The sequence below is a fragment of the Telmatherina bonti genome (assembly GCF_933228915.1).
Source record: "Telmatherina bonti genome assembly, chromosome: 20".
Classification (NCBI taxonomy): domain Eukaryota; kingdom Metazoa; phylum Chordata; class Actinopteri; order Atheriniformes; family Telmatherinidae; genus Telmatherina; species Telmatherina bonti.
The window spans coordinates 17,195,274-17,218,354 of NC_136618.1; the positions used below are offsets into that span (position 1 = coordinate 17,195,274).

The 23,081-nt window shown below is 41.5% G+C and overlaps 3 protein-coding genes across 3 annotated transcripts; 1 reads left to right on the forward strand and 2 right to left on the reverse strand.

Annotated features, from left to right (window-relative positions):
- Nucleotides 1–554: 554 nt before the first annotated feature.
- Nucleotides 555–2,703, reverse strand: pdx1 (pancreatic and duodenal homeobox 1; the record flags this gene model as incomplete). The annotated part of the gene is made up of 2 exons (XM_079259875.1): nt 2,334–2,703; nt 555–931 (listed from the first exon to the last, which is right to left on the reverse strand). The coding sequence occupies exons 1-2, from the start codon at nt 2,689–2,691 to the stop codon at nt 555–557; spliced, it is 735 nt and encodes a 244-aa protein (XP_079116001.1). The 5' UTR covers nt 2,692–2,703.
- A 1,362-nt stretch (nt 2,704–4,065) lies between these two features.
- Nucleotides 4,066–8,113, reverse strand: LOC306770625 (uncharacterized protein). The gene is made up of 3 exons (XM_079259512.1): nt 7,997–8,113; nt 7,436–7,510; nt 4,066–5,503 (listed from the first exon to the last, which is right to left on the reverse strand). The coding sequence occupies exons 1-3, from the start codon at nt 8,020–8,022 to the stop codon at nt 5,161–5,163; spliced, it is 444 nt and encodes a 147-aa protein (XP_079115638.1). The 5' UTR covers nt 8,023–8,113; the 3' UTR covers nt 4,066–5,160.
- A 3,483-nt stretch (nt 8,114–11,596) lies between these two features.
- On the forward strand, nt 11,597–22,682 carry lnx2a (ligand of numb-protein X 2a; the record flags this gene model as incomplete). Its single annotated transcript, XM_079260065.1, has 10 exons — nt 11,597–12,000; nt 16,159–16,394; nt 16,492–16,629; nt 16,767–16,966; nt 18,416–18,829; nt 19,045–19,218; nt 19,440–19,617; nt 19,704–19,929; nt 20,114–20,272; nt 22,547–22,682. The coding sequence occupies 10 exons, from the start codon at nt 11,597–11,599 to the stop codon at nt 22,680–22,682; spliced, it is 2,265 nt and encodes a 754-aa protein (XP_079116191.1).
- Nucleotides 22,683–23,081: the final 399 nt, after the last annotated feature.

A 23,081-nucleotide genomic window follows, 5' to 3' on the forward strand; every position in this document is an offset into this window, starting at 1 on the left:
TTATTTAAAAGTTATTTTGTGGTATTGATCCATATAATTAAGTATCTATTCTACAATAAAACATGTGCATCACTGAATGTTTCGGGACCTTATTTAGCCTAAAGTGGACAGATATATGGAAAAGGGTCTATGCATCGTTGGCACAGTCATAAGCATTAATCTCACTGCTTGTCTGAGTTTTATAAAACAAAAACAAAGAAACAATGCCATTTAATTTGGTCATATGCAGTGTAATTCCCTATGAAAAAGTGAAAATAATGTCGTCCTTGCGTGGATTTGTTATCTCTCTGTGCCCTCTGGTGTCCAAAATATCTCAAAGCATGTATTCAGACATGTCTGGATCCTTTAGTCAATCATGACCGACTGTAAACTCCAATAAGGGGGACATTTACGGTCCAGGCAATTTAAAGGGATCTCTGTAATACGAGTGCTTAAAATGAATGGTCACGTGTCCGTGACTTATCATTTAGGCCATATTCACTCTCTGATTCCTCTCAAATAAAGCTGCCTTAACTGCGTGAAGGGTGAGTTTAGGTCCAGTCTTAAGACGCTCTCTATGCTGGCTCTCTGCACCCTGACGCTGACAGACCGTGCAGGGGGGAAACTGGGGGAGTCGTGGTGTGAGGTCCGTTTGTGGAGGACACCCCTCCTGCGGCCTCCCCTTCTCCAGAGGTGATGGAGGAGTCCTGGTCCGGGTCGGCCCCCCTCGCCCTCCTCCGGTCTTCCTCCTTCTTCCACTTCATGCGACGGTTCTGGAACCAGATCTTAATGTGGCGCTCGGTGAGGCTGAGGGTGAGCGCGAGCTCCACGCGCCGCGGCCTCGAGATGTAGCGGTTGAACAAGAACTCTTTCTCAAGTTCCAGCAGCTGGGCGCGCGTGTACGCAGTCCTCGTGCGCTTGTTTTCCTCAGTCTCCGCCATCACGTAAGGCCCTGAAATCACAAAGAAATTCAGTCTTTAAAAATGTTTTACAAAATTCTTTTTTTTTTTTTAAAAAAAAAAAAGAAAAAACATTTAAATGAACATTTAGTTGTGGATAAAAAGGGCGTCAAAAAATAAATTGTAGAGGTCTGTTACACTTGAGGGTAAAAAATAAAGTTAATTTTGTTAAGTCGCTGAGACATGCGCAAAGTTAGCTTTTTTTCCCACTGGACCACTTAACACAAGACATCTCAGGCCACACTAGGTTATAGAATAGTTATTCTAAGTTATACTTTATAAAACACAAGTGTTATGTGATATAAAGTGACTTAATTTAGTCGAAGCAGGAAGCCTCAGTATTTCCAGATACCTACACATGAAAACGGAGCATTTAGGAAAAATCCTTATGCATTTGGACAATGAACTTTATGCAAAACAAAAACGTGTTACAATGTAGTCGAATTGCTACTATTTTCAACGAGATGGGGAGTAATGTAGGCTAACTTATAGCTAACAATAAAGTTGATAAAATACAAAGCAAGACAGCTTTGGTCCTGCAGACATTCTTTTTAACATGTTTACCCCTACTCTTGAAACATTTTGTCCAGCTTCAGCACTTTCTTGAAACCAAGTTTTAATGTAATGTTTTTCTTAAAAAACGTCGAAAATTCTCGGAAATGTAGGCCAAAAGTTTGCATTTAAACTTAGGAAAAAGTAGCAACAACAAAAGACAAGAGTATCTGCGGATCAAGCAACTTATAGCCTATTAGTTCAGAAAGATATATAATAAGATATATAGTATTTTATCATTTGAAACATAGATTTTAGGTATACAAAAAGCGGGGGAAATGAGGGGAAAAAAGGCTTTCCTACTTTTTTATACCTTGTTAAAATTCAAATTCACCAACAACTCAACCATCTTGTCTTTACAAAGCTTTACATATCAAGGTACACACTTTCCTATTGGTGTAGTAAGCTAATTAGACAAATATACGTTTGTCGTCTTATCAATACGTAGATTTGAGGAATAAACGCGCTTTCAACAAGACTGAGCCATGTAATGGTTTGATACCTGATCTGTAAAAATGTTATGCAGAGAAAACCTGCATTTTTTGCAACGATAAGGCCTGATAACACCAAGGCTTGACCCTCTGGTGCCTTTTACAAACAAGGTAAACTGTATTATAAGATAACCTAGAATCATATTGTTTGGAGCATGATGTCGTTGCAGGCCTCAGAAAGTCAGCTGAAACTAACTGGTCGTGTGTTTTTACTGAAAATAAAAGTTATCCGAACCGCTTAGTACGATTAAGGGTCGTGGGTGAAAATAAAAGAAAACATTTTAATTAGATCAAAAAAGAAGATATACCTTCTAAAGATCTAAACTGAAGTCAGTGATTTGTGAGTGTTTACCTGTCCACTGTCCCTTCCAGGTGTGCGAGTGGGATTTAGTGGTTTTCATCCAGGGGAATGGGAGGTGATATCTGTTCTGTTCAACTGCGTCTCCATAACCTGGAGTCTGGATGGGGGACTGCTGGAGCCCCTGCGGATGGTGGAGTTGAGGCACGCCTGGATCCAAACTGTACGCGGGGGCGATGTCAGGAAGGCTGGCCTGTTCCAAGGCTCCCAAGGACGGCGATGAGTAGACCGAGTGGACCTGCCTGCTCATGTAGAGGCAGGGCGGAGGACTGTAGTCATTATCCTGTGCTCTCTGGTAAACGCAGGAGTCTTTAAAAACCTGAGATGGATAGAAATGATCTTCCCGATTCATGGCTGGTTAAGATCCAAATTTGCGGGGCCGTTTGCGCGTACACATGCACCGTGCCTGCTCCCTGCCTTGGCGTGGACCTTCAGCTCAATACCTGCCTGTGGCGCAACTGCGAGGCCCTTACGGCTCTCCACAGGTGTGTCACTCTGTCACCATGTGACTCTGCAGCACCCGAGCCATTGGCTTCAATGTTTGCTCAAAACAGCAGACCTATGGCGCTCAGTTTCCAGGATATTCTGCAGCTTGAGGGTTGTATTTTTTTTTTCAGCAAATTGAACAGAGCAACAGTCTGCACGTAAATCAATGCCACTTTGTAAATATTCAACGTTTACCTGACTTCCACCTGCAAGTGGCCCGAGTTAAAGGTGAACCTGTGGCACCCTGTCACAGAGTGGAGGGTCGCTGTATTAACTCTGAGCGCATTGAAGAATGATTCACACACTGGGCTGCTAAATAATGCAACAATTCAAATTTTTATATGGATATATCTCTTGTCTGTACATTGAGGATGATGAATCAATATGTATGCGCGCAAACATTGCAACCAACAAGATAAGAGTCCAGGATGGAGGAAAAGTTGTCTTGGAAACTGTTGGGGGGGGGGGGGCTCAAACGAAACAGCATATTTTTCACGATCATTTATTTTTCACCCTTCTGCCAGTTTCTAACTTTTAAAAGGCATCCATTACACTTTTCGAAATGGATCATTTAACACCATTTTACGCGTTATGCGCGTGGGCCCATCAGCCGCGCGCGAGGGGGGGGCCCTTGGCGACAACAAACACCAAAGCTGCTGCGGCCACGTCGCTCTCTGCACTCTCGCCGTGTTTGCTGGCCATTAGCCTTTCGGCACTCAGGTGTGTTTTCCACCCCATTTACCAGCAGCTCTCGTGGTAAACCAATTAAGTTGGAGAGACCGAATGAACTCAATTAACCAAAGGGAGGCGCGTGGATCGCGTCTCAGAGGCGTGGGCTCACCTACGCCACTATACAACACTTCAGAGATGCTAAAAGACACCTTTTCAAGGGAAAATGGCTTTTCTGATAGTATGTACTGTTTCCATAGATTATTTGCTCTGAGATCTTCAAAAGCAATTATAGCACTTTCCACGTATCTTAATGGGGCACTCAGGGGTGCAATAAACTTAAAGTAAACCAATTCTATGCAAAACATCCACCACTGCACTGTGTCTTAATGGTATTTATATCTGATCATTGTTGCAAAGAGGAAGGAAACAGTTAACCCCAGCTGTCTAGTGGAGATAGATGTGATTTATGAAGCATGATGCCTGTTAAACACATTTTAGACCGTTTTCTTTTAGACTTTTTTAATGGGCAAATGAGAAATTATGCAACTTACAGTCCTTTGTGGGTAATTTTGACCACAGCAGAGACAGCTGTTAAGTGTGTAAAACTGTGGGAGCAGTAAAAATGTGGAGACAGGGCAAATAGGGAGTAAAGATATAAAAAGTATTAGAACATTTTTCCGTGCATGAAACCTCGTATAACCCCACAAAACCATGAGACGTACAAAGATGTTTGTATTATCAGCAGCATTAAGCCTGATATTTAGGACTGGAGTTCATGTAAAGGGAGATTGATGGATGGGTGGGGGGCCTTTTGTGTTTTTTTATCTGTACAAGTATGTGAGAGATAATGAATATTAGGTGTGTGTTTTTAGTTTGGTTAGTTTCTATGCTTGGGTATGTGAAGGCCTTTTTAAATTTGATATTACAATTATTTGAATTTGAAATATAAATCACTGCTGCTTAGTATGAAAATAGCAATATAAAATCAAATTGATTATCATATTTTTATAACAAAATTTTGCAGCCCAGTTAAAAGTTTGTGTATGTGTGTGGCATAGATGATTGGTCCAAAAGACCTTAGGCACATGTAGGAGTGTCAACAAGTTTTTTTTTCTCCTTTGACAAACAAAACCTTTTCTGATAAGCGGTGTATACATGTCAAAATGGTGGACATGCGATAAAATCTGCTCACCCTGTGGCGACAGCAGCACGGCTTATTTCAACATCAGCACTAGTGAATAATAACAGAGGAATGGTAATGACATCCTAATCACGAGGGACACGAGACAGGGAGGAGAAATGTTTGCTGAAATAAGATTTCCACGTAAATGTCCAAATAAAGCCTTTATTTATTTCTATATTAGTGAAAAAAAAAAAATAAATAAAAAATGACATGTAAATAGTTTTAGCTTGGCCATGTAGGAAGTAAGAGAGGATCAAATAAGCATTTATAAAAAATTCCAAACTAATTGTTAACCTGAATTCTCTGGAGGTAGAAATAAAAAGAAAAAGTCTTTATGCTCCTACAACACAGATCCTCTGTCTCTGTCTGCAGCCCTGTGGGTTGAAGTAGCCAATCAGAGAGCAGTTTCATGTCAGCCTCTGTTCTCTTGGTGCTGGTCTCTATAGAAGAGGCACTCATCCCTAAACAAGGCTAGTTCGTTCATGAAGTCTGTATCTGCCTGTCTTTGTTTCTGTCCTGTCCATCGGCATGTTTCCTGCCTCTGTCGTCTCGGCGTCTGTCCTTATCTCTATCCAGCCTCCTCTTATCCTGGTTTTGGTGGCTGTGCCTTTGATGATGTTTATGATCCGAGTTACCTCCATTACTCTGATACATTGGAGGTGTTCTGCTGCGTGCACGGCGTCTTTCAGGCGATTCCCTCTTCAGACGCTCTCTTGTGGTGGAGTGTGGGGCTCTCGATTCATCTGTGCACCGCTGCAAGCCAGTGGAGCGGAGGGTGTTGAGGAGGAAGCGCTTGTTAGTGCTTTGCAATGGGCATTTCAACCTGACAAAGGATAATAAGAGACAAATTTGCATCTGACAGTGTGTGTCCCATGATTATCTGTGAACCAGGTTGACAGAACACTGATTTGGCAGCAAAGTGCACATTTGTTGAAAAGAATCACAGAGTCCCTTCATGCCCTGATAATCATTTTTATCAGCATAAGATTATTGACAGAAATGTTCACCAAAGCTTTGCTGTTTATAAGAAAACATACCCCAACTGTACATACAAATGATCAGACACAAGCAAACAGGACCTTATTGCAGCTAAAGAAGCTTCAGGCTGAAGGTACGCCAAGGTTCAACTAGTTTAATATGCAGAGGCAGAGAAAATGTGTCATTGTGTTCAGCTTTTTTTTCTTTTTTTTTTTCTTTTTTTAATATTACCTTGCTGCGAACAGTTATTCATTACTAGCTAAATATGGATACGGATATGGACAGATCATTCTGTCTGTATGCGTGCTTCCCGTGCATATTCTAGTGTGCTTTCAGAGAGTGCTTGTAGATGTAGCACTTGTAGGAAACTGAGGGGGCAGTGTTGTGCAGAATAGCTGAAACGCAACTAGTGAAAGAAACAAAGAGGAGGAAGAAGTCTCAATGTGTTTATCAGCCACATAGAACACTGACGTGGACTGCACATTTTTTAATGTCTCCTTCTAGATCAGATATTATCATAATCATCTCCAGAATATTTGCTACTGTGTGAAACTAATATCTGAACTCTGAGGTGCCCTATAAACTCTGCACTGCCCTCTAGTGGATGCATTGTCTAACAACCATGTCAACATAAAGGAGTAAGTAGTGACCTTAGATGTTTGACACAGACATACCTACGTAAGTAGAGGGGGAACTAAATGAGGTTTTAAGCTTGCTAAGAAAAACAAATAAACAAAACAAAAAAAATCTGCTCTGTCCTTCTGTCTAGATTCAGCGTGTAATTTCCAGATTCTTTTTTTAAGTTGTGGTCAATGAACAAAACTGACAAATGCATTTTAGCTAGATACAATTGTCTTTCGGCTTTCACAAGTACAGAAGAAACACACACAGATACCAAAAGCTTAGCTTATGCTGACATTATTAAGAAATTAGAAAAATTACTTCAGTGTATGCTTTTGTTAATCAAAATGGAACTTCACAGCATTAAAAATAAAATGTTTTTTTTTGTTTGTTTTTTGCAGTGTGTTTTAGTTCATCTTATTGTTATTTTTTATTTTAAAAACAATATTTTTTCCAAAACCAACTTTTTTTTAAGTAAAAAAAAAAAACCCTGCTTACATTAAGCATGCTTGAGCAGCTCCAACTCAATTGCTTTTACATATTTTCAGCACCTTCTGCAGTAGAGCTCATATCAAAGCTGATCAGTGGGCTGTCCAAATTGAAGTTGGTATCATTGCAATAAGTTTCAAACTAGTTTGTAAAACAGATTTAAGGGAAGTTAAAGAGTAATGACCAGTATTGAACCCCTTGTTTCCAGTTTTCTCTCTTCTCTCTGTACTTTGGGTGTGTTGTCCCTGGTAGGTATTTGCACTTTCCGTCATCACTTTATCATCAACTTCATTATATTCATTATTTGTTTGAAGTATAAATCTAAAGTTATGTTAATGGCTGTATTTATAATATATTGACAATTATAATTTTGTTAGATTATTCTACTTGTTAAAAAAATGAATTCAATATGTGGTTTGTAAGTTCAATAGAAACGAATGCAAAGTAATTATTTACTATTGTCAAACCTGGGGGGAAAAAATAAAAATCAAAGCAACAGCACAAAACACATGAAAACAAACAAACCAACAAAAACCACTAATCCTAAAATAACAAATTTGTGATCCTGCAGAAACGCAGCTACTCCTATAAGTGGCAGCGAGACATTAAAAGAAAATCACAGATGCATGTAGGCTGATACAGATGACATTTCAAACACAGTGCTCACCATCCTGCAGGGCCCATGGTCTCTGCTCTCAGCCGAGCTCTGTCAGTCTCCCTGAGGAGCTCCTCTACTGCGCGCCTGGATGGACAGATCCCCAAAAGAAGAAAAGAAACGCAAACACACATACACAAAATGAGTCACGTTAAGAACAAGAGGACAAGGGGAAGCTGAGGACAAAGATGGCGTGGAACTTCAAGGGGAAGCCAAGGGGAAAATAATCTAATTAAGAGAGAGATGTCGGTGTAGAGGCGATTCATTAGATGTGAATGAATGAGAGACAGCAGCGGTGTCCCCGTTTGACCCGAACTGCTGAGTCAGCAGAGTCTCATCACCGATTCAGCCGACCTTTAACCACGCAGCTCAGACAGCTCATGTTTCTCTGAAGGCTGAATCTGCTCTAACACATTAAATTCATCAACATCAAACAAAACACTAAGTAAGAACAACCACTGAACAAACAAGCTGCTGTGATGAATGGTGTCGGAGTAATAGTTACGAAGGAAACCTGTCTGCGAAACAGAAGCTGTTTATATTTAACTGAGGATAAATACATAAGTTACTTACTTTTCTAACTCATTATCTTCCGCCATCACGTGCACGCTGCTCCAAGCAAATTAAATTCAGCTAAAAATCGATGGTTGCATGTTAATTAAGGAAACATCTCTTGTTTACCTCTCTGCGAGGTCCTTTAATGGAGGACCCTGCATTTTTGGCTGCCCTACTCATTGCCTGATCAGTTCCAATATTTTGGACTCGAAATCCCAAATCATTTTGTTGATCAAATCAGTGTATGTGAAAGATTATAAAAATAACAAACTAATTTAATGTGATCAGCGTCAGATATGTGTTTTGGCTTTTTGTACTTTATAAAAATGGACTGATATATAACCACACATTTAGATTAGATCCTTTTATGGTAAAGATCTCAACTAGAAATTAATCAAAATGAAACCACATTCCAAGTAAAATAGGCTCATTTGAAGGCATTTTAAGTCAGTAAATCTAAAATGTGACAAACAAAACAAAGCTTAAGGAATAGGTCAACTAAGATGAAACAAAGATTAAGAGTGAATTATATCACACATTAATGTGATATCAGGAAACACATTTATCATTTACCCCCACCCCACCCTTCCCCGAAAACCCCTTCATGCACATGCTAAAACACCATTCCACCCTCACCCAGCCCATACTTTGCTATTATGCTTTCGAAAGAGAGATTCTCACCATAAATAATGTATCCTGGCTGAGTCCTCTGTTTTAAAGTTTGATTTTCACACTGGAGGGACTTTTCAAGGTTAAACTAACTTCAGCCTATTAAAAAGAAAAAGAATGATAAAGCCAACGCAATATTATCTCAATGATATAGAGACTTCCCATCAAAGAGTATTTTGTTTAGTAAATATTGTACTTTTTTGTTTTTAGCAGGCATTAAAGAAGCCACCACAAATTCTGCTTCAAATTGACAGCCGCAAACCCCGCCCACCCGCTTTGACAGACAGTAGTGGGCGGGGTCAGAGCTGCCAAAGGCACGGGGGCGTTTTCGTGCGGGGTTTGCGGAACGGTCCGTCCGTTGCAGCGAATGCGTGATTGAGGTCCCGCAGCTGGTGATTGTTCCTCCCCTCCGCGCGGCGCGGAGGAGCATCTGGAGAAGGTAACTTCACATCTGCATGCATTCACTGCTGACATGAACGGTGTTAGTGTGTGGCTGGCTGTGCATTGATACTGTCGCTGTCGCTTCTTCTGTCCTCGCTTTTTCATCTTGTGGAGGGTGGGATGCAGTCAGACAGCCTGGTGGTGGTGTAGGGGGTTAGGGGGTGGGGGTCAGTGATTTAAACAGCGTTCTTAAATAAACAAATCGATTACGTAGTAATCATGACACAGCAGCTGGTGCATTGTCATGTTAAAGTAGAATTCATACAGTGAAAACCCCTGATTGCAAATCTCTGTTAAAGCAGTTTTTGTTGTCATCTCTGTGTCTGCTTGTTGTGACAAAAAGCAACCCATCGCACCAGACCTTGCAGAATTGGTGGGTCTAGGCCTAATTCTCTTCTTACGAGTGGCTAACAATCTTTCTGGATTTTTTTTTTTTCTTTTTTAAAATGAGAAATGACAAAATGGGATTATATGACAAATATAGGCCCGACCTGAGTTTTTTTTTAGTTCATGGTTTGAAACATAATCTCATCTTATTTGAAAATGAAATTCCTGCATATAGTCCCTGGACGGTCATGTCTTCTAAGATTAGATTGTCATGTGTGGGGGGAAAAAATGAGCAATAAGCAGAGGTATGTGCAGGGTCAAACCATTTATCATTTATTATTGTAGAAAGCAGTCCAAATGCAATCATATTTCGACTTTGGACTCAGATAAAGACACCCAGGTATGCTATTAAAATAAACGCAAAGAATTTGACAGTATGTGTGGTATTTGTGTAAAGGAATCTTTTGCAACAGCTTCCTTTAATTTTTAAAGATATATTTAAGTGCATTTCACAGCTAGGACTTTACAATTCTACCACGGTGAAAACACGAAGATTTTACTTATTGATAAAGATTATTTGTAGGGGCTTATACCTAAAATAGCGTTTATGCTGTGCGCGCGTGCGTTTGCTTTTGCTTGCGGAGGCCCATGCTTGCATGTCTACAAGTCTGTGTGTGATGTGGTGATGTCACAGCTTTGTTATAGGAACAGAGAAGCCTTGTGTCCTCATGATTAATTCATGTCCAGCTGCGGGATAGAGACAGAAGCAGCCAGTCACACACAGACAGGAACACGCACTTGAAGGAGGCAGAAATAAGTAACTACCGGTCCGGTAGCCAAGGAGACAGGAGAGACAGGTTGTCAGAAAAAATGGGTAGCGGCGGCAACAAGACGAAGAAAGCAGAAAAAAAAAAAAAAACCAAAGGGACTCTTCTCATTATCATCACCATCATCTGCCTCGTCTGACAAGCTTTCAGGCTGTACCAGGGAGGAGCAGAGCATCCTACTGGGAGAAGTGCATCTGTTGTGTGCCTTCTCTGCATCCCTCTCTGGCTACACTCTGAATGTCAAGCCCTACTGAACAGAACAGGATCCAGGTCGTCATGGAGACAGGAGCAGACCCTTGCTGGAACAGAGGCAGGTAGTCACTGTGGCTTGGCTGTCCCCGCTGAGTGGAGAGGCACGCCCTCTGCTGGCCGCTGATGGCATCAGACAGGCCCACGGGGCTAATAGAGCTGTTGAAGGTCTGAATGGCTTTGGATGTGAACCGCTGTGGAAAAGATCAGTGCATACATCCCACATTAGCTCTGGGGACATACCAGTGCTATATTTCAAGACTCTGCTTCAGGCATGTTCTCTTTCTATTGTAGAGGAGACTGAATGCATCCGCTGCACATGGCCAGAGCCAAAAATATCAGGCAATTGAAGTATTTCTGCCATTTTCTTGTCCTTTATATTTAAAATGTAGGTTTTTATACCATGGGCAGCCTCATGTATGTTTCCTCATGTATGTTTAATTTGTGTTTCACGTATGTCATATACATCTCCTCTCTGTGATTGCTCCATCTTCTTGTTTTGAGCTTGTTTTCACATCCATTTAATCTCTTTCACCCACCTTCTGACTTTTTTCCCTTCTTCATTGCTTTGAATCGGCTACTTTCCGCCTCCTGTCGGCACTACTTTCCTTCTCTGTTGCTTTCCCAATCCTGCTTTCTCTGATCTTTGTCCTCTCCCTGCTTCAATCCCAGATAATTCCCTCTCTGTGGAATTGGAAGATTGGGGCAGGCGAGAGTAAAAGAGAGATTATACTGCCAGATTAGCGGACAGGAGCGGCAATGCATAATCTCAGCACACCCTCTCACATGCACACATACACACAAACAGTGCCACTCTCGAACTTGTGCAAACACGTGGTCACACGTGCACAAAGCATTTGCCACATGAATAAATGCACAAGTTAATCATACACTGGTTGTTTTTACTGAAACATCTGTTGAACTCTCCTGCTGTGTCCTCTGATCTGCAGGGTGATGTGCCATCAGCTACTGGGGGGCATTTGTCCTCTCTGCAAGTTATTCAACTTTTGAAGCTTATGGGATAGGAGTGCGTGTGCCCCTTCCCATCCCTGCAGCACCACTGGAGTCTTTTGGGCCAAAGCTGAGCTGTGCTGAAGGAGAAGAGATGGGCAGCCCTGGCTGCGAGGTGGACGTCGCCAGGCCAACGGAGCCAGCACTGGAGGCTCTGTGTCCTGAGTGTGGCCAGATCCACCGCAGCTGGGAGAACCACCTTTATAACTACCGTCTGGAGGTGGACGACGACCTGGTGTGCCACATCTGCCTGCAGCCACTGGTGCAGCCACTTGACACACCATGCGGTCACACCTTCTGCGCCCGCTGCCTCCGGAGCTTCCTCCAGGAGAGGGACTTCTGCCCTCTGGACAGGACGCGACTGCAACTGCAGGCATGCCGTCGATCCAGCATCCTGGTGCACAAGTTGCTTGACAAGCTGTCCGTCTCCTGCCCTTTGAGTCCTGTCTGTTCTCTCAGCATGCCACGATGTGACCTGGAGGCACACCTGAAACACAGGTAATAAAACTGATATAGAGATTTATATGCTGGCATAAAAGACAAATAAATGTTGGAGAGCTGTGTGCATACACCAACAGGGATTTCATAAGCTTTATGGTGATAATGCAGCTTTGTTTCAGTTGTCGTAGTAAGACCATTAACAAAGGCATCAGGTAATTGCTTTCACATACTGTAAGAACTATAAGTTGCATTTGGTGCCACCCTACCCAGCGCTTACCTTGTTTCCCAAACAAAACCTGTGGTGAAAATACAAATGATGATTTAAGTTGGAAGAGATTTCCCCTCTGTTCTTAACCTTGAAAGGTCCCCACTTCCATACGCTTTGGCTTTTGGCCCATTTGGACCAGGTGCTGTGAGACCCAGAGGGGATTATTGAGCAGTAAGTCATGTGACAGGATTAGTGGTTCCCTACCGCAGTCATGGGTTGGCTGACCGGGAGCCTCATGTTCTCATTCCACAATCATGCTGGGCAACTTCAACACCAGAGACCTTTTTAACCACTTCTTCTGTGAGACAGCCAAGGGAAACCCTGGCCTATGGTGAGTGGAACACTGGAGGTGTAAAGTCAGGTCTTGGGATGACAAAAAAAGCATCTTTCATGCTGGTTTTCATTAATGACTGGCTCTGAATTTGCTTTCTTTTTCGCTCTTTGTCTCCTGATATCTGAGTTTAACAAGCCTTGGTTTGGTTGTTGGTGCTTTCATGCAGCTTATTGATGGACCATTTAATGCCTTACTTTAAGTGACGATTTTTTTGTTTTTTAAAAGCTTAAAGCTAATCTTAAAAGACAGGAGAGTACAGGACAGCTTTCATCATCTTCAAAATAAGGCTATGAAACTAGCTGAAAAACAGCTAATGTATCTTTTATATGGTTCCTAGCAGCATGATTAAATGAAGTGAGGCAGTTGCGTTTGTAACAAAAAGTTTAAATTCAATAAGATGATTGTTTACAATAACTGTTTTAGCATATTGTTCTGAAGTTTATTCAAACAGTCTTTCAAACAAATATATATATATATATATATATATATATATACACACACATATATATATATATATATATATATATATATATATATATATATATATATATATAATAAGAAAATAATTAGAAGATGAAGAAGAGCTTCTCCAGACATGCTTGAAGAAGGGCTGGTGCCCAAAACGTCACATTATTCAAATTCTAAGGAGCATTATCTGGTGTGTGGACTTACTTCTTCATAATTAATTACATTTTCCGTCCAGTATTCAGCGTTACTCATCTGGGATGTGCATGTTTCTTTCACTTGTTTTAGAAGGAAATTATATGGCATGTATAAACCTCATCCTTTTCCAGCAGTGCGTCTTGTCAAAGGTTGCGCATTTCATTTATGCCTACAAGTCCAAGAGAGAACTTAGGACAGATCAAATCATCAAGGACTGATGTGATATTCTTTAGTTAAGATTAAACCTCAGCCCCACGTGAGTTCAGAGCTCCCCCCTACCCTGCAGGTCTAAGACACTATCAGGAGCCAAGAGTCTGCTGTCCCTGTGTGTAACATTGTCGGTGTTTATGTTCAGGATTACGGGTTTGACTTGGTATTAGATTAAAAGATCAGATCGCCAGGATGCAGTGTTCCATTGGGCAGTCAAGGTGGGATAGTTTATCATTATTAAACCAGGCTGTTTTGAGTTTTCCAGGTTCTACACTGATCTTAAAAGGTATATAGCTGCCTTTTTTTTTTTTTTATCTTCAGAACAGTTATATTTATTACAAAGTATGACCTTGCAATATCCGTTCACTTGGGAAGATTTCTTTGAAGAATGATGCTTCAGTTTCGGCATGTCTGTCCTTTTGAAGTTTCCTGTGATCCTTTAGGCAGAAACGTTGAAGCTCAACTCGGTTGAATGGAGTGTACAAACATTTTCAAGTCCAGATACACTCTGACGGTTTCATCGTTTGCACTCTGGCTGAGTCACTTTCACAGTTTTCCCACAGGCACTAGTGTGTTTTTGTGATGCGTCATGCTTTTTCTTTCTGTTGAAATGTTAAATTTCACCCAAGCCACAGACTTTGAGTTCTCTAGAGAAGACTTTCATTTCCTCTTTCCTGACAAATATCTCAATATCTGCTGCTGAAAAAAAAAACACTCCTACAGAACACTTCTGCCACTGTGTTTAATTGTAGATGATTATATTAATGAAGTTCCCTCCATCATGGTTTCCTGCAAAATTACTGTTGATGCTGTTGGGAATTGTTTTGTCAAACATATAATTTTCTATATTTAGTGGAAATATTTTTGCTTTTCATGGTCTGAGAGGCGTTCAGGTGTCGTGCACCAGAGATGAATGACTTCTAATTGGTTACTGTGCTGCAAATGTCTGTTGGTGATGTCTTAGAGTTAACCTTCTCTGAGGTTTTTGTGTTTTTACAAAGAAACTATGCATCTCTGAATTGGCTCTAAACCTGCTGGTTACATGTGGGACCAAACCACTGAGTTCTCTGTCTTGCTGAGCAGTCAGATCTAGCCCCTGTTAGTAGTTTTAAATTCATTCATTTGGAGAATTGTGAAAGCTATTGTGCTTTTTGCTATTCTTGTTTTGTTTTGGCGAATTGTTCTTTGACACAATCTTGTCTCTCAATCTCACAATCTGGTCCACCAATAAGTCTTTTACCCATGCCGCTAGTTTTTCACTCTGCCCTCATTTTGACAAGTGTGTGTCCTTCCTGATTATGTCCGATGAATTTAAATAGGCAAAGCTTGACTGCAGGAGTGGAAACGTAGAAACATCTTCAGGATTGCTGGCTATGTGAACACACAAATCCATATTACAGCAATTCACCATATTTTAATGAGGACAAGTGTTTAAGTTTAGTTTATTTGAAAGGGGAAAATGTAATCTCATAAAACACATGCTTACACATAGCTAAAAAGCCAAACTAGTCAAAAGGCTCGTTTTCATCTGTGTTCCCCTGCACTGGCATGAGTTTAATATATAATATTCAGTTCATATTCCCGTTCACCTTTCACAGATGTTAGTTTGATTAATGACCTGTGTTCTCATTATGACCATACATGCTATTGTTGCATTTGGGCCCATCCAAGGAGATACTTGCATACAAAGTTTTAAAACACAAAGTAAAATGCGGAGTTGGGTTTCTTTCTTTTCCCAGAAGTCTGCATTTTACCACAGACTCCCTGTCCGAATGATGTATTCATGACTACAAAATGTGGACACTCCACATACCGGTAATTTAATTTGAACGTTGCTTAGCATTAATATAACTTTGTATGGATTACAGTGATCAGAAAATGTCGTGGAGTTTTGTGTGTATGTCAACAAGGAAAAACCATTGCATCAATGTTAAAGATGAGTCATTAATCAAAACAGTGGGGAAAACAAGAGTTAATTCACTGTCCCAGATTAAAAGTATTTAGATCTCAGTCTTCATTAGCATAATCTTTACAAGTTCACCTGTTTCCTCTTAGTTATTTCTAATTGACACTAATGGTGAGGAAGAGGACGACGACATGACGGCAGCTGTCACCTGTAAGCTGCCACTTACAGTAAATACTTTAAAGTCAGTTCGGGGCGTGACCATATTGATCCTCTAAGTCTGTTAGTGTGCAAATCTTTAAGTGCTTCTGTTTATGGGACAGGTTCACATATACGGTCTGTGGGCAGGGTATATGCTGAGTTTCCTGTTTTAAAGTAAACAACAGTTATAAGTGACCAAACATTTATTTATACAGCATAAATTTTCTGATGTGACTTTCTGCCTTTTTTCATAACTATTATTTGAATATTTGTGCTCTATTAATCATTGGCTTGAGGAAAAAAAAATCTGTGGTGATCTTTTAAACTTACTTTATCGTTTAAGATGTTAATAGAGCCTGGTAGAGTTGTGATGCAGTTCTTGAGTCTTATGCAGTTTCTTTGCACAGTCTGATCTTGGGGTGAAATGAATAAATGCATTGGAAATATTACTTACCAGAATGAAGATAAGTTGTCGGTGTAAAACTAAAAAAAGGCAACTACCCTTTACACCAGGAAGTAGCAAACAAACAAAGGGATATCCCGAAAGGCTAACCTTACATCAAATTCACTGAAGCTAAATCTGATTTTCTTTATGTCAGATGGACTAACAAACTGACACCTGTTGCTTGGTGAAAGGTGTCCAGGGACTCGATGTCAGCAGATGAGCGTGGATGGACCAAGATGTGAAAGTGGGGATGAGCGAGCGATGGTCACCAGCCCTCCCAGGTCACCTCTTTCCCCACAGACAGACCTGAGGGATTGCACACCCTCACCTCACTCTGGACCTAACAATGCCAGCAGTAATGGGCCTGTGTGGACGGGCGACGCCGGCCTGGACAACCCTGCCTTTGAGGAAAGCACCGAAGAAGACAGTGAGTGAATCTACTGGACTTGCTTTAACTGAAGGGTTTTGAGTTGTTATTAGGGTCGTAAAGTCAGCATCCCTCTTCATGTACCCTTTGACTCTAGGTGTGGTGGGGCTGGAATGTGTGGTCCCCAGGGTGAAGCGGCCCCTTAGTAACCCTTGCATCCATCTTCTCCGCTCTGTTAGCTCAACATCCTCTGGCTGGGACTGTCCTGAATCCCCACCTCTGTCAGCTGAGGAAGGTACGCCATTATCCTCACCAACTGTTTGAGCCATTATTGCAGACAAAAAGGGATAATCACACTCAACAGTATACTGAAGACTGAGAGGATGAGGAAGTTCAAATGCAGCTGTGTAATGTGCCTGTTTTGTCCAAAAGGATGTGTAAAGCTGCCCTCGCTTCCTGAAGGAGAGATAACTGCCATAGAGGTCCACCGGGCAAATCCATACGTTGAGCTGGGGATCAGTATCGTTGGTGGAAATGAAACGCCTCTGATCAACATTGTGATTCAGGAAGTGTACAGGGATGGGGTTATTGCACGAGATGGGAGGCTGCTTGCTGGAGATCAGATACTGCAGGTGAGAGATTAATTTACTGTGATAGTTTTTTAGTGTGCCCTGTGATGGACTGGCGAGGTGTCCAGGGTGTACCCTGCCTTTCGCCCAAAGACTGCTGGGTCAGGCTCCAGCTTTCCCGCAACCCTTAGCAGTTAATGATGAATGAATGAGTTTTTTTAGTGTTTTGATCATTTTTTTGTAAATGCTCCTATTAAGCATATTAATGTTGATTCCCATATACTCTGACATGACATCTATTTTTTCACTATAAGAGTAAAAAACATTATTTTGGTTGATTTTCAAGCTTCGCTGTTACGAATTATCTCAAGTTCATTTTGAGGGCTACCACAGGAAATGCTGTGTTATTATTAGACAAATGACATTCATCAGCATTATTAACTTATTCAGAGCAAAAACAAATTTTGTAATTCGTATATTTAAACATGTTTTAATCATTTCAGAATTGCGATTAGTCTTTTGGTTCTGTGAAAAAGCAACCACGTCCTCTGAAATTCTGTCCAGATACTTGTATCCATCCCTCTCTGTACAGCTCACATTCTCTATAGGATTTAAGTCAACTGAAGAGGAGAGCCTTCTAGGAAATCCAGTATGGGATTGGATTTTCACAGGTGCTAGCTGACCTACCAGCTGATCGCCATACAAAGCGGGACAAACAGGCTGGCCTGGCAACTAAAATCGACTAGACCAGCTTGAAATTGATTGTTTTTAGACTTTCAGCAGATGGGCATATCAGCAAAGGATAATTTTTTAAGCCTTTTTGGTTGCTTGCTACATAGTGGAGAAGTTCAGATGTGAATAAGGAATCATGGTCCTGGATAAAAGTTGTGGTTTTATGAAAAGCTGAAAATCTTTCACACAGCTGCTTGAAGGAGGTTCCTTCACAAATTGACCTTTGGTTTAGGTGAGCTTTTCTTTCTTATGTCAAAGGATCATGTTCTTTTTACCCTTAGTTAATGCAAAATGACCGATTTGAATATTTCAAGCTGTTCTAATTATTAATATTATTTTACCAATAAATCAAGTGACTGATGGCTGAATCAAATGAAGGGCTCGTTTGCAGGCCTCTGCAGACCTGAATGACGCATGGATGAAGGAATTAAACCATTTGATTCAGGCACGTTTAATATGGGTTGTATGTAAAAGTTGCATCTCGAGGACTGAACTTGGCAACCACTGCTCTAGACTCTTTGAGAGTTTCAGCTTAATTTAATAGTTTTTGAGTTGTAACTTCACAAAGTTCCTCTTTTTTTGTTTTTCCTTTTTTTTTTTCTTTTTTTCAGCTTACTTGGTGCAAACCTAGAAAAATCCTTTTGTGAAAAGGAAATATAATTTAAACCTGAATTCAGAAGGTGCTCTGACACAAGATCCAACTCATTGCCATTGTGTTGCTGTGCGGAAAACATAGATAATTCATGTGTAACCAACATTTTCTCTGTGTCTTATTCCAAGGTGAACAATGTGGACATCAGCAATGTGCCACACAGTTTTGCTCGCTCCACTTTGGCGCGACCCTGCACCACCTTGCAGTTAACTGTGCTCAGGGAGCGTCGCTGTGCCTCTAGAGCTCCTCCCTCCTCTTCTTCCTCCACCCCAGCTGTGCCCCATGCACCTTGCTCCACCCCTGAGGGGACCCCGTCCAGCCCAGCCACTCTGAGAATCACGCTACACAAACGGGACTCAACAGAGCAGCTTGGCATCAAGCTGGTACGGCGAACAGATGAGTCAGGGGTGTTTGTGTTGGATCTGTTGGAGGGAGGGCTGGCAGCAAAGGATGGCAGACTGCGAAGTAATGACCGAGTGTTGGCAGTCAACGACCAGGACCTGCGCCACGGCACCCCCGAGCAGGCTGCTCAGATCATACAGGTGTGGATGTACAGTGTCACTGCATCAGGATCACATTGGTTTCATCATGAGAGATAAAGAAGCATTTAGTTATACTGTCATGCAATATTATTGTGTTGTTGTCATGTGACAAATGCATGTTTTACTTCTGCTGCAAACCAAATTTTTAAATCAAATAAAATCAATAAAGGCTGCTTCACACTTGCTGCTTCATTCTTACGAATCTGCGTCTGTAGGCCAGCGGAGAGCGAGTTCATCTGATGATTGGCCGCCCCAGCAAACCAACTCCACCCCCACCGCCAAAATCAAGCTCCACCAGAGACCTTTACTGCCTTGATCACTTCCTGCCTAATCACAGCTCTACTCCGAGCCCTGTGCCCATACACCTGTCTCGCACCAGCACCCACAGAGTGAGTATGTGTGTGTGTGTGTGTGTGTGTGTGTGTGTGTGTGTGTGTGTGTGTGTGTGTGTGTGTGCGTTCTACTACCATGCATATGGTTCAGTCCGCCTGTGCATGAATATTATCTCTCTACTGATGGAGTGTGATTAAAAACATGGCTTAATATTGCTGTGTGTTTGTGTGTGTTTAAAATTGAATCTGTATGTCTTCTGTGTTATGATTCTTTCCAGGACTTATCACAGTGTGTGACCTGCAAAGAGAAACACATCACTGTGAAGAAGGAACCCCATGAATCCCTGGGCATGACTGTGGCTGGAGGGCGGGGCAGTAAGAGCGGGGAGCTGCCAATCTTTGTCACAAGCGTCCAACCGCACGGCTGCTTGTCTCGAGATGGTCGAATCAAAAGAGGTAAAAATACACCTCAAAACGTCGACAACACTATGTCTGAATTGTCCCACCAGAAACCTCTAAATCTTCTCATTTCCTTTGCTCAGGGGATGTCCTGCTGAGCATCAACAGTCAGGACTTGACGTACCTGAGCCACAGCGAAGCCGTGGGCACCTTGAAAGCCAGCGCTGCCTCACCCTCAGTCCAGCTACGAGTGCTGGAGGTCAGCATGGTGGAAGAGCATGACCACAATGAGCTGCTGCCTCACACTCACGATAGTGACTTTGATGCCAACTGGTCCCCCTCCTGGGTCATGTGGTTGGGGCTGCCCAGGTCAGCACATAAAAGCAAGGACGAATTACACAGGGAAAATAGTAAAGCTCTGGATACGAATCTGTTGCTTCAAAAATGCAAATATGAGAAAATATTTTGCATTTCAATAAATATATTTCAAACCAGTGGTCAACTAATCTTTATAGCTATATCTGTGTGTCTGTGCTCTGCCCTTTTCCTGCAGCTACCTGCACAGCAGCCATGAGATTGTGCTGCGGAGGAGCCACCCAGGCAGCTGGGGCTTCAGCATCGTTGGGGGATATGAGGAAAGTCACGGCAACCAAGCATTCTTTATCAAGACCATCGTCCTGGGCACACCTGCATACTATGATGGCCGCCTGAAGTAAGCGATAAGTTGTTCTCAACATGACTATACTGTGTCTGGCTTATGATAGCAGTGGTGATTCATAGTGGTGAACTGACAGGTAGATAAACAGTGACCTCCAGTTTCTGATAGAAAAAAATGGTGCGATTGCACTTTTTTTTTTTTTACAGTTTATTCAGATAATTATCTCATATAATTAATTACACGTTGACACGTTATAGGAACAACCAAATATTCATTATAATTAATCTGCAGCAGCATTTTATAAGACAGAATCACTTTTAGTTGTGAAGCAGCTGTTAGAGCTCAACAGGCAAAGATTAACACTCTTTTATTCATATCAAGCTTTATAGGCTGTATTTTTGCTGTGTCATCACTTTCTTATCTAGAGCAACTAACAGCTAATAAAACATCAAACCAGCACATGAATTATGAGAATATCAATGAGAAAGATTAACATCTACTGGAGGTTTAAAAATCCATGTTAAAGAGCAGAAGCAAGATTTAATAAATGTGTTTTCACAGAGATATCTTTTCTTGTGAGTTTTCCTCTCCTTGTGCCTCTTCTGTATCACCAGGAAAAAAAAAATTATAGACAAAGTAAATTATTTTACCCTGAATTTATGGATTCATATGGCGATAATGGATATTTTCCACTTTTTAAAAAACTGGATATGAAAAGTGCAAATATAAACATGATCCTAGCCGTGTATTGTTTGTTTAGCCAAAGCTTTTTAAATCTTGTGTCAAATAGCTCTACTGTTGTAAAATATTTTAAGCTGAGGTCTTATTTAAATAGCCTTGCGTGATGTGTTAATTTTGCACAAAAAGGTATCTTATCATTGTAGTGTTTGGTTGATTATTTATTTATTGTATCAATGCTTCCTGGCAATGTGCCTTATAAGGTTGGACAGGCTTTTATAAATGGTACCATATTTGTAAGAAGAATGCATTTGTGGGATGAGCATCAAAACGGACTTATGAAAACTTAAATCTTCTCTTACAATGCCAAACACCTTATTCTCTTATTGACTCCTGTTTGGTGTTTATTAGATGGAATGATTGAAGTCTGAATAAATAAGAGAAGCTGGCAATTTAATATATTTATTTAACACAGAGGGAGAAATGATGTGGAAGAACAATAGACAGTTGCATTAGCTTGGCACCTCCTCCTCATGTTGCTCATCAGTTTGGTGGTCGTGTCATTCTTTAATCAGTTTTTGTTGCAAACTGGCTAATGTGGATGTGTTGGTCATGTTGATATAAACAGCATGCCTAAGCTGATCCCTCAAGTGTTAAGTGGGTTGAGATCAGGAATCTATGCGGGCAGTTTCATCTTCTCCGCTCCCAAAGTCCGCAGGTTGTCTCTGATAAACCCTGTTTGGTGTGGGTGTGTGTTGCCCCCTTGGAAATCGGGTTCAGTCCGACACTTTGGAGATGTGGCATTGCCTCTGGTTGCAGAATGTCTTCTTGGTATCTTTATACACTGACATTGCCTCCAGTGAAGTCTTGTCTGTCCAGTGAGAGAGTTGCCCCCCTGCGTCATCACACTGCTGCTGCCTAAAGCTGCTTCCCTCAGTGTAGCAATCAGCTCAGCATTGGCCAAGTCTTTTCCATATTTTGACTCTACGATGCAACTGCTGTCGGGAATCTGGACTCTTCGCTTAACATAACAATCCACCGCACATGTTGCTGACAGCAGTGTAAACGGGTCGGACAGTGATTTGGCCTTGTCTCATGGTCACAGCCAACATACTCAACTCTGCTGCTCATCCCATGAATGCATTTCCTTACCAATGTGCCACCATTTAACGGGAAATGAACAGGCTTTCCAGTGATATAAAGACAAGAAGCACTTTTACAAAGAAATAATCCACCAAACACTAATTATGTCACTTTTTGTCCTTTGCTTGAAATGCCAGTGACAAAAGTCATCTCTAGCCACAATAAAAACAGTGAAGTTTAATCCATTTTCAATTAAATTTGTCAAAATGATATAATTCAATAAATGACCATAATGCAGTTTGGTCAAGTTGACACAAATTAAGCTGGATTTTAGCTATTAATTTTTCACTTTCCCCTCATTATTAGCAACATTTAGTCTTCCAACAGCTCAACTAAATATCCCAGGTAGCTGAAAGGATGATAGATGTCCGTTATAAAAATATTTCAGTTTTTAAGATTCACCATCTTTTCTTTTTGTGACACCAGCTTTGTCTGCATGGCACACAGCACAACCCGTCAGCTCTTGTTTATAACCCCATGCTGACACATCTCCTTGTGTTTTTCTAGGTGTGGTGACATGATAGTGGCGGTTAACGGCCTGTCGACAGCAGGAATGAGCCACTCAGCCCTGGTGCCCATGTTGAAAGAACAGCGCAGCCGGGTGGCACTTACTGTGGTCTCCTGGCCTGGCAGCCTGGTATAGTCTGGACAAGAAAATCAGGAGGCTGTGCTCTCCAGAATGTTCTATAAATGGAACAACCTTGGCCAAAGTGAAATGGTACATGCTACTGTACATCGCTCCATATCGGGCTTAATCCAGGACCAAAAGCATTCAGAACGGTTGTAGACCCCAGCAGGACTAAGCCTGTCCTGACCAGGTGGGAAGTGATCCAGATTGTACCACGTCACTCGACAGACTGCGCTCACAAAACACACTGCTGTGTTCATATGGTCATGTCTTCACTCCCGCAGGGAGAACGGTACTGCAACTGTTAACAGGCGATTGTGCTGTATCCACCTCACCAGGCAGTTGTAGAATCCAGGGTTGTATTCAGGTGGAGACAACGGGAGGAGACGAAAAAGAAAAAAGGTGGTCTGATCC